The 17,721-nt window shown below is 39.6% G+C and overlaps 1 protein-coding gene across 8 annotated transcripts in view; it reads left to right on the forward strand.

Annotated features, from left to right (window-relative positions):
* The first annotated feature begins 671 nt into the window (after positions 1-671).
* The window catches only part of LOC105484971 (centriolar coiled-coil protein 110), a 29,213-nt gene continuing 12,163 nt past the window's right edge, over positions 672-17,721 (forward strand). For 3 of the 8 annotated variants that reach the window (XM_011747076.3, XM_011747080.2, XM_011747081.2), the window contains exons 1-5: positions 672-850; positions 2,496-2,638; positions 4,627-4,782; positions 9,200-9,328; positions 13,159-14,806. In XM_011747076.3, coding sequence (XP_011745378.2) covers positions 4,642-4,782; positions 9,200-9,328; positions 13,159-14,806 — 1,918 coding nt within the window. In that variant the 5' untranslated portion in view covers positions 672-850; positions 2,496-2,638; positions 4,627-4,641. The remainder of the gene's footprint in view (positions 851-2,495; positions 2,639-4,626; positions 4,783-9,199; positions 9,329-13,158; positions 14,807-17,721) is intronic. The other 5 variants (XM_011747078.3, XM_024793849.2, XM_011747077.3 and 2 more) reach the window with 3 other exon arrangements.

The following is a 17,721-nucleotide window of genomic DNA, read 5'->3' on the forward strand; positions in this document are numbered from 1 at the left end:
TTTTTTATTTTTTATTTTTCCAGACAGTCTCACTCTATCGCCCAGGTTGGAATGCAGTGGTACAATCCCGGCTCACTGAAGCTTCGACCTCCTGGGCTCAAGCCATCTTCCGACCTCAGCCTCCCAAGTAGCTGGGACCACAGGCTAGCGCCACCCCACCCGGCTAATTTTTAAAATTTTTGTAGAGATGCCGCCGTCTCCCTTTGCTGCCCAGGCTGATCTCGAACTCCTGGGCTCAAGCGATCCTCCCGCCTCGGCTTCCAAAATGTTGGAATTATAGGCGTAAGCCATCACCCCGGGTGGGTTCAGCGTTTTTATCTACAAGAAAATATTTTGGTGAATGTTACATGTTTTATAACGGCTACATAGAAAGGGGTTATCTTTATACACATAAGAAAAAAATGGCATCCTCAAGGAACACTTCAGGGGGCTTCAGACCCTGAGGGGTGGTCCTATTATACTAAATAAGTACATTTATTAATACAGTCTAGACTGTAGCTTGCATTGAAGACTACGTTTCCCGGCGTGCAGCGTGCTGTCCGTAAGCATTACGTCCTCCATCGCGGGCGCGCAATGCACCTCGGGGATTGTAGTGTTCTGGTGGCCCAACGGTTTTAACAGCCCTGGAAGCAACCACCGGAAGTGCCGGCCCTGAGAGGTGGAGTCGGGGTGGCCGCGGCGGCGGTTGCCAGGAGCCCGCGTTGCCGCTTGAGAGCTGTAATATGGCGGGGAGGAGGAGGAGAAGGCGGCGGCGGACCGAGCTGCGCTCTGTCAGTACCATTTGAGCCATTCGCTTCCTGACAAGGCCCGTGGCGAGGAGAGAGGACCTGAAGGGGCCGTGGGGGATCAGGTGTGTGCATGAGGAGGGGGCTCGAGCCTCGGCGGGTCCGGGCTGAGAAGTGGTCTGGCGAGGCGAAATTGGCGCCCTGAGGAGTTGAGGGCGGGCTCTGTTGGGCTCCCGGGCCTCGAGCCCCGCCTGGAAAGGCGCCGGCTGTAGGGAGGCGGGACCCCGGGGGCAGCCAGCACCGGGCGCTGAGGTGATGCTCCGATGCCGGCCCCGCCTGGAGGGCCCTCGGTTTGGAGCCTTAAATCGGAGGAGCTGGAGGAGGTGGGCATGGGGCGCTGGGGAGAGGGCAGGGGCTTTTTCCTGGGAAATAAAACTAGGGCCAGAGCCGGAGAACACCATCGTGGTGATCAAATTTTGGGGGCCGTTTTTCTTCTCCCTCCCACGGTGCTGGAGAGAGAGGCTTCCCCGGGGTGTGCATTGGCCGTTTATGAGCCCCGGTTACCACAACCAAGGCCCTAGGAACGCTGCTTACTTCGCCTTTGCCACTCTGACCATAAGCTTGAGGATAATAAAGTAACTGATTGCCCCTGGAGCTGCTAGATGATTCCCACCCTTTGATTCTATTCTGGTTACGATCCAAGCTCCCTACCCCCAGTTTAGGCAAATGGCAGCCATCTCGAGATTGATTTGACGGGGAGAGGTCTAGAGACAGGGAAATGAGGAAGCCGTTGTCCCCTTTTCTATATTTTTCAATTTCATTAGAATCCTACGGGGAACCAAGCACTGTCGCTGCCCTCCAGGAATTCATACCCTACTGCTAAAAATCGTCATCATCATTATCCTCTTAATAAGAAAAGCAGTCCCCATTATTTGTCGCTTTCTGCGTGTTCTGCACTATGCTAATTGCCCTACATGCATTAGCTCATTGAATTCTTACAAGATTCCTTTGAGACGGATACCCTGATCATCCCTCTTTTACAGAGGAGGAAACAGGTGTGGAGATGGTAACTGGCTTGCCAAGAACTTGCAGCTAGTATGCATCTGAATAAGAAATCTTCCCCTTTACCGCTTCTACGCAAAGAAGTTTGCGTCTTTGGGGGAACTGATGGGCAAAGAAACGCTAGGTTCTGAAAAAAAAAAAAAAAAAAAAAGCAGGATCTGTTCTGTGTTACTTTTACCACTCCTTTCAGTGACATGTCTGGCAGAGCACAGGTAAGGAGCAGATAGGACCATGAGTCTGTGGGGTTTGCAAAGAGGCTCATTTGGACAAGGGTCAGTGGTTCTCTATGGTATAAATGGAGAAGACAGGGCGTATCTGAACCTGCTGTAGCTGACAAATTATTACTGGAAGTGGACCAGTGATGTCTGATGGCAAGGTATAGGGTAATAGATTTGTGGTTGGGGTAGCCTCGTAGTCAAGGCTCCCTTAAAATAAAACCTTGCTGACAGTGGTAATTGTAGTGTGAAAGGCATAGTGTCCTCTTGCTTAATCATGGGATATGGACTGCTCACTTCTTAAATGGTTACCTTTGCAGTTTAAGAGGTACGAGTTTCTCTGGGAATAGAGCCATGGTGAAATTTCCATTCTCTAAATTCCATTCTTCCTTGCTAGCTTTGGTCTATAGTCTGCCTTCTTTTTTTCTTCTGGTTTACATTATTGTTTGAGCTTATTATTATTCTTATTCGTTTATTCAATACTTTTATCAAGTGCCTGCTGTGTGCTGATACTGTTCTGTATAATGGGGATTCAGTGAACAAGACTGAAAAGGTACCTGTACTTATGGCGCTTACATTTTGGTGGAGGAAGACAGACAAAAATCAAGGAAATAAACGCGATAATTTCAGATAGTGGTAAGTGCTATGAAAATTGGGAAACAGCAGGGTAATGTGATAGTGTGATCGAGGCAGAGTTAATTTAGATGGGGTCATCAGGGACGCCTTCTCTGAGGAGGGGATATCCAAGCTGAGACTAAAGGATAAGAAGGATCCAGTCATGCTCTAAGGATCATCTAGTAATTTGTATAATCTCCATATTAGCACTCGTATTTGAATGAGTAATGTATTGTCATATGCTGTGTTGTGCTGTAATAATAATATAGTACTATATACATCTGCAAGATGTAGGACATACATGTACTATTTAAGGGATGTGATTAACTTTCTGAAACAATGAGGCATATCTCTATGATGTTGAAAGAAAAATAAAACTATGGCCATAAAAGTATTAGATTTCCTTAATACCTTCCCTCACTTCTAAATTTGAATTTAATGCTTTGCTTGAGTATCCATAGAAGATATATTACTTTATTTGTATAATCTATTTACATTCTGTGTATTGCTGAATGCATGGCATGTATTAAAAAAATAAAATATTTGAGCAGAAATGGGGTTGTTAAGAAATAATGTGAGTTGAAACCTAGACTAAAAAAAGGCTATGCCTTAAGGCGTTGTATTGTTTTAACTTTTGCTTTTTTAAAATAAATAAAAGCTTGTAAAATAGTCTCACTCACACTGTAGAGAACCATTTGTTCGTCATTAGATTCCTACTTTGCATAGATTGAACACAAATAATTACAACTGAATAGTAGGAAGAAATTTTGTTCTTAAACTATGATTAAACTATTTAGTCAAAAATAGCATTATATCTTATTTTTAAATAACCTGATTGTAATTTTGACTATTTTTTTTCCCATTTCTCATTGCACTGTAATTTGTCCCTGATACTTTGGTGTACTGAATTTTTAAGTACTTTGAGGCCTACCAAGGACATATCCTATTTCATCTTTGCATATCCCACATCATGAATTGAATTTCCCTGCCCTCTCTTTTTTTTGTTAAGAAACCAATTCTTTTAAAATGAAGACATAAAGGAACATTATTGTATTATTCATACCCTTGCTGGTTATGATTCTGATAATGTCTTTTTATTTTCCCTTATTTATTTAAAGGAAACAGTGCCACACATAATGCTGTGCAAATAAGCAATCAATATTTAATGTTTGCTAAATGAATGAATATGATGCCTAATCCCTGCTGGTTACCTTGTATTTTCATAATCACAATTTCCCAGAAACTGTGAAATTACTGGGATTGTTTTAAGTAGTTTGGTGATGGTTCCAATTTTCAACAATAAAATATAATTAATATCAGAGCCAATCGATTTTCTGTTTTTTACCTCTGACTGAGTTGACTGGTGCCCATGGAGTCCAAGTATAGTGTTAAGATAGGCAAATTGAGGCAGGAGGATTGCTTGAGTCTGGGAGTTTGAGACTATAGTGCACTGTGATCGAACCTGTGAATAGTCACTGGAATCCAATTTGGGCAACATAGTGAGACCCTATCTCTTTAAAAAAAAAAAAAAAAAAAAAAGTAATCTTTGAACTTCAAAGTAGAAAATTTTTAAAAGTAAATATTCTTTGATTTAAGTAGGCTTTTTTACTACAGTGTTTCTACCTTTGTATGATATAGTTTTTCTTGTGTAGATAAGTCCTGTTAAAGAAAATATAATATCCTATTTTACAATCTGAAGTTAGTAAAGGTGTACAGAACTTAGTTTTCTTTAAGAAGGTTATGAATTCTTAGCTAAATTAATCCCATTTAAAGATTGATTTACATGCAATAATATTCAGAAATATTTAATATATCAAGGACATCTTAATTGGACAGGTTCTTGAGGTGAATTACCATACCCAAGAATTAGCTCCTGATTAGTAAGACAATTCTGGGAGGACCAGTTATAGGAATTGTGAATTATAGGGACTCTCTCATGCTCTGCAAAATCTGCCAAATAAGATCTGTTTTTCCCAGTACATTAAAAATAACATTTTTCTCTCTTGTAGTGTGACTGTGGGAAGATGGAGGAGTATGAGAAGTTCTGTGAAAAAAGTCTTGCCAGAATACAAGAAGCATCACTATCCACAGAGAGCTTTCTCCCTACTCAGTCTGAAAGTATCTCACTTATTCGCTTTCATGGAGTGGCTATCCTTTCTCCACTGGTAAACTTGCTTTGTTTTTAAATAGTTTTTTTCTGTAGTGAACAACTAAAACAGTTCATGGAAAAACAAAAGAAAGGCTTATAAACATTCGAAGAGATGCCCTTATTTAGAATTAGAGAAATGCAAATGAATTAGCATTTTTTACTTACTATTATAGATTGACAAAGAGCTAATAGAACCTTGTGTTCCTTAGACTGTGGAGAAAATGCACTTTTAATGCACTTTTGCTAAGAGAATCAGTTTATTTTATTTCTAGATGAGAGTTTGGTAGAATTTAAAAGCATACATAGCCTTTGAGTCAGCAGTTCCATTTTTGGGTGTATCCTACAATTATACGTGAGCCTAAAGAAGTAAGTACAGAGTTACATTAGCATTGTTTAAAATAGCAAAGGTTGACGAACAACCTAAATGTCCATCAGTAGTGGAGTAGTTTAACTGTGGTCCATTTTATAAAATCTCTTACTTACCATTACAGTAAGGCAGATGTAAATGTTGAGGCATGGAAGGATCTTGATGATCTAGTGTAAAACACTGTGTGCAGCATGCTGTCAGGGGCAGTATAGAGTCACGATTAGAGGTCCAGGCTGTGGACCAGGCACGGTGGCTCACATCTATAGTCCCAGTTATTTGAGAGGCTGGAAGGGAAAGGATTGCTTGTGACCAGGAATTCAAGACTAGCCTGGTTAACATAGTGAAACCTCATCTCTACAAAAACATTTTAAAAAATTAGGCAGGCGCGGTGACATGTGCCTGTAGTCCCAGCTACTCGAAGGCTAAGGTGGAAGGATTCCTTGAACCTAGGAGTTCCAGGCTACAGGGAGCCAGGATTGCATTGTTGCCTGGGCTACAGAGCAAGACCCTGTCCCAAGAGAAGGAAAAAATCTCCAGCCTGGGCTACAGAGCAAGACCCTGTCCCAAAAGAAGGAAAAAAAGAAAAACAAAAGCCTAGGCTCTGGAGCCTTCTGGCCTGGTCCAAATCGTTGCTTTGCTACTTACTTGCTGTGTAAACTTGTGGCCCATTTTCTTATTTGTTAAATGGGGATAAAATAGTGCCTATCTTACAAGGCTATTTTGAAGATTAAATGAATGCGTAGTTATAAAATGGTTAGAATACCACCTGGATCATAAGAGGTACCCAATATAAGTTAACCATTTGGGTTTTTTAAAGGATGGCTATTCCTTTTCTGGGGAGTGGTGAGAGAATATAGGATAATAGGGAAGACACTTCATCATATACCGTTTGATACTAATTGGATATTTTAAAATGTATATGACTTTATTTTAAATCACAAACTAATATTAGAAAAAAGTGAGCTTTAAATTTATGTTTTGGTATAACAGGAGTTAAGAGATTAATTTTAATTAATTTAATTGAATTTTTTTTTTTTTTTTGAGACGGAGTCTTGCTCTGTCACCCAGGCTGGAGTGCAGTGGCCGGATCTCGGCTCACTGCAAGCTCCGCCTCCCGGGTTCATGCCATTCTCCTGCCTCAGCCTCCCAAGTAGCTGGGACTACAGGCGCCCGCCACCTCGCCCGGCTAGTTTTTTGTATTTTTTAGTAGAGACGGGGTTTCACCGTGTTAGCCAGGACGGTCTCGATCTCCTGACCTCGTGATCCGCCCGTCTCGGCCTCCCAAAGTGCTGGGATTACAGGCTTGAGCCACCGCGCCCGGCCAATTTAATTGAATTTTTAAAGACACCAGAGCTAACTGCCAACTTTTTGTAATGAAACTTTCAAATATACAGCAAAATTGAAAGGATAGTGCAGTGACCTACCGTAGATTTACCATTAGATTAAACAATATTTAACATTTTTGTCATCTTTGCTCTATTGTGTTTGTGATTTTTATATACATGTATGTGTGTGTGTACATACATACATTTTAAAAAATTGCCTAGCTATTTGAAAACCACAAAGACCTAACACTGCTTCCCTAAATATTTTGGTATACATCTCTTAAAAATAAGGACATTCTCATATATAAAGCCCCAATACCATTATCACATCTTAAGAAAATTAATAATTTTTAATAATGTCTAATAATTCTGTTCATATTTAAATTTTTCCATTTGTGCTCAAAATGCCTTTTATAACTGTATTCCCCCAATCTGGATCCAAAGTTCATAATTAGTATTTGCTTGTTATGTTTCTTTATTTTAATCTAGAACAGTTCCTCTATGTCTTAAAAACAATTTTTTTTATTGGTTGGGCATGGTGCCTCACGCCTGTAATCTCAGCACTTTGGGAGGCTGAGGTGGGTGTATTGCATTGCTTAATCCCCAGAGTTTGAGACCAGCCAGGGCAACAGGGTGAAATCTCATACCTACACAAAATACAAAAATCAGCCGGGTGTAGTGGCGTGCACCAGTAGTCTCAGCTGCTCTAGAGGCTGAGGTGGGAGGACCACTTGAGCCCAGGAGACTGAGGCTGCAGTGAGCCCTGATCATGCCACTGCACTGCAACCTGGGTGACAGAGTGAGATACTATCTTTTAAAAAAACCAAAACTGTGATACTGAATTTTTAAAGAGACCAGAGCTATTGTCTTGTAGAATTCCTTAGATCTTGGATTTGTCTCATCATTTCCTAATAGTGATATTTAACTTGTTTCTCTAGTCCCTGTAGTTCCTATGAACTGAAAGTGAAGTTTGATAAACAGGTTAAAAGATTTTTGGAATTCTTTGAAGATGGGGCTGGACGGGGTGGCTCATGAGTATAATCCCAGCACATTGGGAGGCTGAGACCAGCCTGACCAACATGGCGAAACCCCTTGTCTACTAAAAATATAAAAATTAGCTGGGCATGACGGCGGTTGCCTGTAATCCCAGCTGTGCGGGAGGCTGAGGCAGGAGAATTGCTTGAACCCAGGAGGGATCAGGATTGCACCACTGTACTCTAACCTGAGACTCCATCTCAAAAACAAAAAAATAAATAATAAGGAATTCTTTGGAGATGATGCCCTACACTTCATACTAAATTAAATCAGAAGTTACATAATGTTTAGTTGCCCTCTATTAGTGATGTTTAGTTTGAACACTTGCTTACAGTAGTGACTGCCAGATGGCTCTTTAAAGTACGCATTTTCTCCTCTTGATTAGCAAGTAAATTGTATAATGATTCTTTGGTACCATGCATTAGGAAAAAGTTTTAAAACAACATATTTGCCAGCTATTTGATAACATATTGCTTGATTTAATGTGGACCAAAATGTCTGAGGCTTGTTGTATGGGGTCTATGACTCCATCTGTTAGTTATTTGTAAGCAAAATCTGATGTTTATGGACCTAATCCACATTTTTATGTTGTATTTGATAGGTGAATATTGCAACTTTTGAAATAATTTTTTAATGATATATTTTCTATTTGTGTAAGTCTACAATAAGTCTTGACTGTTAACAGTGACTTAATTTCCTAGGACTTAATAATTAAGATTGAAATCCATTATAAAGAGATACAATGCTTAGAAGCCTTCCATTTTTTAGGTACATTATATTTTTATCGGAAGATAGAGTGAGGTGAAAGAAAAGACGTGTTCTGATTTTGTAGGCAAATAATACATTATCTGTTTCTTTTATCATTAAACCTTTGGACATTTTTTGAGGCAGCAAAGAGTTAAATTGTGCACTGGTTAGAAAATTAAAAGTTGTAGAATCCAATTGACCCAGTAAAATAAGATACTGAACGTGGGCCAGGCGCGGTGGCTCACACCTGTAATCCCAGCACTTTGGGAGGCCGAGGTGGGCGAATCACAAAGTCAGGAGTTCGAGACCAGCCTGACCAACATGGTGAAACCCCATCTCTACTAAAAATACAAAAATTAGCTGGGTGTGGTGGTGCATGCCTGTAATCCCAGCTCTTCAGGAGGCTGAGGCAGGAGAATTGCTTGAACCCAGGAGGCAGAGGTTGCAGTGAGCCGAGATCGCACCACTACACTCCAGCCTGGGTGACAGAGCAAGACTCAGTCTCAAAAAAAAAAAAAAAAAGGATACTGAATGTGAAGTAATATTCAAGTCAGTATTCAAGTGAAGTAATAAAAAACTCAGCAGTGGCCAAAAGGGCTTTAATTTTATTTCTGTCATTTTAGAACATTTGATTAGTGAACAAACTTTTTTTCTTTTTAACTTTTTAATTGAAAATAATTTACACATAGCAAAATACACAGATCTGAAGTGTTAAAGTTCCATGAGTTTTGATATATGGCATACACATGTATAACTCACACCCACACAGGATATTTTCTTCACCATGGAAAGATCTCTAATGCCCCATCCCACTCAGTACCCAGACCACTGTTCTGATTTCTTTCACTGTAGATTAGTTTTGCCTGTTGCACATGTTTTTCATCTTTGTGATTCAGAACTTCCCAATTTTATGATATTTTTATCGTGGGAAATAATTACATTTTTATGATGTTTTGCAGCTTAACGTTGAGAAAAGAAAGGAAATGCAACAAGAAAAGCAGAAAGCACTTGATGTAGAAGCAAGAAAGCAGGTTAACAGGAAGAAAACTTTACTGACTCGTGTCCAGGAGATTCTTGACAATGTTCAGGTGTGTGATTTATGCAGTTTCAGTTATAATACAGAAATAATAAGATAAGCATTGATGATAATTTTTCTGAAATATATTTGCACTTAACTAATTACTAATGTACTTTACTGTTACGTTTGAGAAGCTTCATAATTTGTGATTTTCCATTTCAGTTACTCCAAAGAGAATGCACTTGCTTGTTAGTGTTGCCCAGTACTTGAATCAGAGGATATTTGCACAATGGAACCATACACTGAATATAATTGCTTATTGTTTGCATTTTGTGACTCTAAAAACATTGAATTCTCAGTGACAAAATGATAGAATTGGGCATTATTGGCCAAACTAATTAGACTATTGGCTAAATTACCTTATTCTCATTCTTTGCTTAAGTAAATAACTGCCCCCAATTTTTTTTTGGTGAAAATTCTGCTCTTAGATACACAAAATGCAGTTTAGATACGTTGAATTGTTTAGATGCATCCTGTCTAAAAACTATTTAAACAACACATCTACACCTTGTGCAGTTATTTTTAGATTTGTATAAACAATTTGTTCTGACATGTGGATCACTTTGTACTAAAAAGAAAAACAAATGAATTAGATCGAACGAATAATTTCTACAACATGTAGGAGTGTTCTGCTGTGTAACATCTTTTTGTTTTTTCATAATCTTAAGAGTTTGTGGTTTGTCTGTATAATTCGTATTAGATGACACATGTATAATGAACCTTAAGGGCTCATTTCTCTGTTGGTAGTGTAAACCAAAGAAAATGACTGAAGCGAGTCTCAATCGATTTAGAGGTTTGTTTTGCCAAGGTTGAGGATGTGCCAAGGAAAAAGAGACAAAAGTTGCAGTAGGATCTGTGGCTTGTGCTTTTCCAAAAGAGGTTTTGAGGACTTCAGTATTTAAAGGGGAAAGAACAGCAGGAGGGGAAAGAGGAAAGAAAAAAAATGTAGGGTAGGTAGTGAGATAAGTGGTCACATTTTTGTGAGGTTTTGATTAGCACTCACTGAATCCACATGTCACATGTGAAAGGTGGGGGTAGAGGAACAGTCAGCTATGCATTCATCTCAAGCTCAATAAATCTGCATTTTACATAGGATAAAGTAAACAGAGTAGAGGAGAAGTCAAATATACATTTGTCTCCAAAGGGATGATTTCTAGTCATCTTTGGTCTTTGTCAGTATCTTGTCAGAGTGAGATTCAGCAGAACTCTGGGTTGGTGTAAAGATTTTGGGGCCTACAAGGAATTTCCTTGTGAGCAATTTGCAAGAGAGGCTACCTGGGTAGATAGGTGGCCTTCTATTTTGCAGCTATCTGTTTAGGAATAAAAGGAAAGCAGTTTTTGTGTGACTCAGTTCCTAAGCTTTACTTTTTCCTTTGACATGTGATTTTCCATTTCAGTTACTTGAAATCCCTATGTAATGAGTCTTTAGAATCTGATGAAAAAGTCAAAGGAATATATAGAAAGAGAACAATCTAGACACAGTCTGAGAGTTATAGTGACTCTCATTTGACATAGTTGAGTTTGGGGTCCTGAGATTTTATTTCCCTTTCACAGTAGTATATGGTGTGTGGGTAGTAGATTTCATTACTGTCCGTATTAAGTTTAAAAAATGGATTGAGTAGTGCTAATTTAACTATAAGAGGTGAGTTTTTTACTTACTAGATATTTCCTGTGATTGATACGAAAATGGCGTATCGTTTTTGGTCCATTGAGGGAAGATAAAATATACTACTAATAAAATTGTTAAAAGAGCATATATAATGTTGAACTGTAATGAATTAATTACTCAGATAGGAAAATTTTATATAAAACAATTAGATTTCTGCTTCACCTGTAAAACCTAAGATTCTATGATAGAGTTTTTTCTTGTTGTTATTTAGCTTGTCTAACTAAAGGCTCATTTTAGTGACGTATAAACAACATAGCTTCCGAATATCACAAATGTGAAATATTTTATATAAGGAAATCATCTGTTTTACTTAAACCTGTGAACATGTTCATGGATTTCGTAAATATGCATCCTTTTTGTTTTATTTTGGTCCTGAGGCTGTGACTAAGTATGTCTTGTACTGTTGATTGCATAGTACCTGGAAACCTTTTTGCATCTTTTTTGTTTTATTTTGGTCCTGAGGTTGTGACTAAGTATGTCTTGTTGTACTGTGTATTGCATAGTACCTGGAAACCATTACCTGTCTTGGGATTTGTAAGGTAAAATAGGAGAGCCATGTGGTCTAGAAAAAAATAAGCACATACAAAACAACCAAAAAATATTGTAATATTCAGGCTTTTTTTGTTGTTGTTGAGACGGAGTCTCACTCTGTTGCCCAGGTTGGTGTGCAGTGACGCAATCTCGGCTCACTGCAAGCTCCGCTTCCTGGGTTCATGCCATTCTCCTGCTTCAGCCTCCCGAGTAGCTGGGACTACAGGCACCCACCACCAAGCCCAGCTAATTTTTTATATTTTTAGTAGAGATGGGGTTTCACCATGTTAGCCAGGATGATCTCGATCTCCTGACTTCATGATCCGCCCGCCTTGGCCTCCCAAAGTGCTGGGATTACACACGTGAGCCACCGCACCGGGCCAATATTCAGGCTTTTGATGTCTATATTCATATGATAATACTATGATTTTTGCCAGTTTAATATATGGATGTATAATTACCTTTAGAAGCCATCGTAGTTCTCTTTTTATTCTTTTGCAAAGTTGGATCATTTAGATACAAAATATCTATTTTTATATTTATTTATTTATTTATTGAGACAGAGTCTCACTCTGTCACCCAGGATGGAGTGCAGTGGTGTGATCTCAGCTCACTGCAATCTCCGCCACCTGGGTTCAAGTGATTCTCCTGCCTCAGCCTCCTGAGTAGTTGGGATTACCAGTGCCTGCCACCATGCCTGGCCAATTTTTGTATTTTTTGTAGAGATGGAGTTTTGCCATGTTGGCCAGGCTGGTCTCGAACTCCTAGACTCAAGCAATTCACCTGCCTTGGCCTCCCAAACTGCTGAGATTACAGGCATGAGCCACCTCTCCCAGCTTTACATATATTTTATGTTTCTTTTTCTCATATATGTAGTTCTCATCTTTATCATCTACCAAATGTTTACCTATTTTGGCTGTTCCGAAATTCATTAACAACTTGCTGTTTTAACTAAGCATCAATGAATCAAATTGGATTTTGTTTTAATGAATTGAGTTTTAAGTTCAAATATTTCTTATTTCTAAATAATTTAAGCTTCATGGCTGGGCTATTGTTTACTACAAATTTCCCTCATTTTATGGAGGGATTTTAGTTAAATTTTGGAGTAAGCATGTGGGTGGAGGAGTCTTATTACTGAATCAGTTTTGCTTAATCAGTGTCCTGGACAAGTTAGTTTTTGTTAGAGAGGGAATCATTTATGTAAGACATTTCATTACTTGCTGTTTATTGCATATATTATTATCCTTGGATGATACCTATCCTACGAGGAACAGTTGGTAATGTTAATAACATGAATAGAAGAAATTTAAGGAAAGTGCTTCTATTCTAAGATTAAATTGCACATGGATATATGAATATATCTGTGTGTGTATACACATATATATGTTCATATTTGTATCAGATTAGATAAGTTTCTTTTCATAAGTCTTTTAATAACTTAGGCAGGATGACCAGTGGGTGTTTTTTCAATAATAATTTGAGCCCCCTGTGATACAGGATACCATAGAAACCTGTCATCTTAGTTTTTCTTTATGTTTTGAAATGTCAGAATTCTGAATCTTCAATTTCATTTTAGAAAACAGTGAAATCAGAGACTTTGTGCAATGAGGAAATATTAATTTTTAAATTTCCTGTTTCAGGTTAGAAAAGCACCTAATGCCAGTGATTTTGATCAGTGGGAGATGGAAACGGTTTACTCTAATTCAGAAGTCAGAAACTTGAATGTTCCTGCTACATTTCCAAATAGCTTTCCAAGCCATACCGAACACTCTACTGCAGCAAAGCTTGATAAGATAGCTGGGATTTTGCCACTGGATGATGAGGACCAATGTAAAACTAATGGAACAGACTTAGCTAGAGATTCAGAAGGATTTAATTCTCCGAAGCAATGTGATAGTTCCAATATTAGTCATGTAGAAAATGAAGCTTTTCCAAAGACCTCTTCAGCAACTCCACAAGAAACTCTTATTTCTGATGGTCTCTTCTCAGTAAATGAACAACAGGATCTACCACTTTTGGCAGAAGTCACCCCAGATCCCTATGTAATGAGTCTTCAGAATCTGATGAAAAAGTCAAAGGAATATATAGAAAGAGAACAATCTAGACGCAGTCTGAAAGGTAGTATGATGAGAATTGTTAATGAGAGTCATTTAGACAAAGAAAATGATGCTGTTAAAGTGGCTGACTGTGTAAAAGAGAAGGCCCAGTTGACAGGCAAACACTGTGTCTCAGTTATTCCTGACAAACCAAGCCTTAATAAATCAAATGTTCTTCTCCAAGGTGCTTCCACTCAAGCAAGCAGCATGAGTATGCCAGTTTTAGCTAGCTTTTCGAAAGTGGACATACCTGTACGAACTGGCCATTCCACTGTTCTAGAGTCTAATTCTGATTTTAAAGTTATTCCCACTTTTGTTACTGAAAATAATGTTATCAAAAGTCTTACAGGTTCATATGCCAAATTACCTAGTCCAGAGCCAAGTATGAGTCCTAAAATGCACCGAAGACGTTCCAGGACATCATCAGCATGTCATATACTTATAAATAACCCAATAAATGCCTGTGAATTAAGCCCTAAAGGAAAAGAACAGGCAATGGACTTAATTGTTCAAGATACTGATGAAAAAACAAATGTGCCCGAAATTCTGCCAAAGTTACCAATTGATTTAGCAGGAGTTTGTTCAAGCAAGGTTTATGTGGGCAAAAATACATCTGAAGTCAAAGAAGATGTGGTTTTAGGTAAATCAAATCAGGTATGTCAATCTTCAGGAAATCATTTAGAAAATAAAGTTACTCATGGACTTGCTACTGTGGAAGGTCAGTTAACATCCGAAGAGAGAGGTGCACACAAAATGAACAGTACCTGCACTGTGATGCCAAAGCTGCATGAACCATATGCCAGCAGTCAGTGTATAGCAAGTCCAAACTTTGGAACTGTGAGTGGACTCAAGCCAGCCAATATGTTAGAGAAAAACTGCAGTTTGCAAACGGAACTGAATAAGTCTTATGATGTAAAAAACCCTTCTCCTTTATTGATGCAAAACCAGAATATGAGACAGCAGATGGACACACCTATGGTGTCCTGTGGAAATGAACAATTTTTGGATAACAGTTTTGAGAAAGTTAAACGGAGACTTGATTTGGATATTGATGGTGTGCAAAAAGAAAACTGCCCTTATGTCATAACAAGCGGAATAACTGAACAAGAAAGGCAACATTTGCCAGAAAAAAGATACCCTAAGGGATCTGTCTTCATTAACAAGAATAAAATATTAGGAACTAGTTCCAAAGGTAAGGAATCCTTGAAGCATTTGATACCTGCTATGCGGATGATACCTTTATTTTAATAATTGACATTTTTGGGGAAAAAATGGTCTTTATTCATATAGGCACTTAATTTTATCTTATTAGAAAGCTTATAGTCAGCTGCAGTTTATTGCCATTTGATAGGCTTTCTTAAAGATTTTCTTGAGACAAGGTCTGGCTTTATCACCCCAGTTTGGAGTGAAGTGGCATGACTTCAGCTCACTGCAACCTCCGCCTCCTGGGCTCAAGCCATCCTTCCACCTCATCCTCCCAAGTAGCTGGGACTACAGGCTCATGCCACCATGCCCGGCTAATTTTTGTATTTTTTGTATTGTAGAGATGTGGTTTCCGGCATGTTGCTCAGGCTGATCTCAAACTCGTGAGCTCAAGTGAGCCTCCTGTCTCAGCCTCCCAAAGTTCTGGGATTACAGGCATGAGCCACGGCACCCAGCCAGGATTTTCTTTTTTGAGACAGTCTGGCACTGTTGCCCAGGCTAGAGTGCAGTGGCACAAACTTGGCTAACTGCTACCTCCACCTCCCGATTCAAGCAATTCTCACGCCTCAGCCTCCTGAGTAGCTGGGATTACAGGTGTGAGCCACCATGCCTGGATGGATCTTCTTATTTAAATGATGAAGCTTTCATAGTCCACTTGGTATTATTGAGAATATTAATAATTGGAGGAAACAGTTCTTTTTTTTTTTTTTTGAGACAGAGTCTTGCTCTGTCATCAGGCTGGAGTGCAGTGGCGGGTTCTCACCTCACTGCAACCTCTGCTTCCTGGGTTCAATTGATTTTCGTGCCTCAGCCTCCAGAGTAGCTGGGATTACAAGTGCGTGCCACCTGGCCTGGCTAATAAATATTTTTAGCAGAGATGTGGTTTCGCCATGTCGGCCAGGCTGCTCTCAAGCTCCTGGCCTCAAGCTATCTACCTGCCTCAGCCTCCCAAAGTGCTGGTGTGAGCCACTGCACCTAGCGCCAAACAGTCCTGCCTGAAACATCACTTACAGTTTTAATTCACTGTATTGCTATGAGGTCTTTCTTTTGGACTATAGTTTCTAATGTTTATTTCAGTTTGCTTTTTCATTTGTAGTGCGATCTTCATGTAGTTGGCCTTTCGGTAAACACTTTAATAACAAATTATTAGATAGAGTATCAGAAATAAGGCTCTGAGTAGGTGGTTCAAAAATGGTTCTTTAGGCGGGCGCGGTTGCTCATGCCTGTAATCCCAGCACTTTGGGAGGCCGAGGTGGGTGGATCACTTGAGGTTGGGAGTTCGAGACTAGCCTGACTAATATGACGAAACTCCGTCTCTACTAAAAATACTAAAATTAGCTGGGTGTAGTGGTGCACATCTTTAATCCCAGCTACTTGGGAGGCTGAGGCAGGAGAATTGCATGAACCCAGAAGGCGGAGGTTGCAGTGAGCTAAGATTGCACCATTGCACTCCAGCCAGGGTGACAGAGCCAGATTTCGTCTCAAAAAAAAAAAAGATTCTTTATTAATAAAAATTATTTCAGTTTCTGTTGTATCTATTAACAGCAATTTATTAAAGCACGTTTTTCTCCTTCATTACTCCTTACTTTATTGTCATGGTTCATAATTCTTTATTACTGATATAGAAGACATACAAATCAAGTAAATTAAGCTTTTAGGGCTTATGGGAAATACAGGGTTGGGTCAGACTGCTTAAAACCTGTGCAACTTTATTTTTTATTTTTATTTTTATTTTTTTGAGACAGGGTCTTGCTCTGTCACCCAGGCTGGATTGCTGTGGTGTGATCTCAGCTCACTGCAGGTCTGGGTTCAAGCGATTCTCCTGCCTCAGCCTTCCAAGTATCTGGGATTTACAGGCTTGCGCCACCACGCCCAGCTAATTTTTATATTTTTTGTGGAGACAAGGTTTCACCATGGTGGCCAGGCTGGTCTCGAACTCCTAGGCTCAAGTGATCAGCCCTCCTTGGCCTCCCAAAGTGCTGGGATTACAGGTTTGAGCCACCAGCCCTGGCCCATCCTGTGCAACTTTATAAGAGCTCTAATAAAAACAGTGACTGTTATCTGGGGAGCCAACTTGGATCCTCCAAGTAGACAGCATAGCAAGGCAAGAGGCTGCCTTAGTGAATATCAGAAGTACATAAGGCCAACAGAGTGGAAATTTCCTTTTATTTTTTTGAGACGGAGTTTCACTCTTGTTGCCCAGGGTGGAGTGCAATGGTGCGATCTCAGCTCACTGCAGCATCTGCCTCCCAGGTTCAAGCGATTCTCCTGCCTCGGCCTCCCAAGTAGCTGAGGTTACAGGCATGCGCCACCATACCTGGCCAATTTTGTATTTTTTTAGTAAAGATCAGGTCTCACCATGTTGGTCATGCTGGTCTCAAACTCCTGATCTCAAGTGATCCACCTGCCTCGGCCTCCCAAAGTGCTGGGATTACAGATGTGAGCCACCACGCCCAGCCCATATTTGGTATTTGTACATTTCAACATGTCTTACCACCTTCTACGTAGGAAGCTTGTATTGTCATAATGTTTTCTCTTAATTAGTAACTAAAATATCTGGAATTTTCATGTCCAGTCCTTTTTGAAACCTCAAGCTGAGAAAGCTTTATACCATCAAAGAAACACTTTCTTGGAAAATCAAAACAAGGCAAAACTACAGGCTACAATACCAGAGACCCTGGAGGACAAGTGTCAAAAAAACAAATGGTGGTAGGATGCAGTTGAGAATCAAATCTGAAAGTTAAGTAGAGTCAGGAGAATCTTGTCTGAATATATAGTCCTGGGTCTGTCATTTCAGATCAGGATGGGATCTGTTGAATGAGTGGGTAAAGGTGATGCAATACAGGTCTTACTTTACTGAGTATCATGAAATAAAAGGAGTGGAAAATGTGAATGTGGCTCAAA

This window comes from Macaca nemestrina, chromosome 18, assembly GCF_043159975.1.
Source record: "Macaca nemestrina isolate mMacNem1 chromosome 18, mMacNem.hap1, whole genome shotgun sequence".
Classification (NCBI taxonomy): Eukaryota; Metazoa; Chordata; class Mammalia; order Primates; family Cercopithecidae; genus Macaca; species Macaca nemestrina.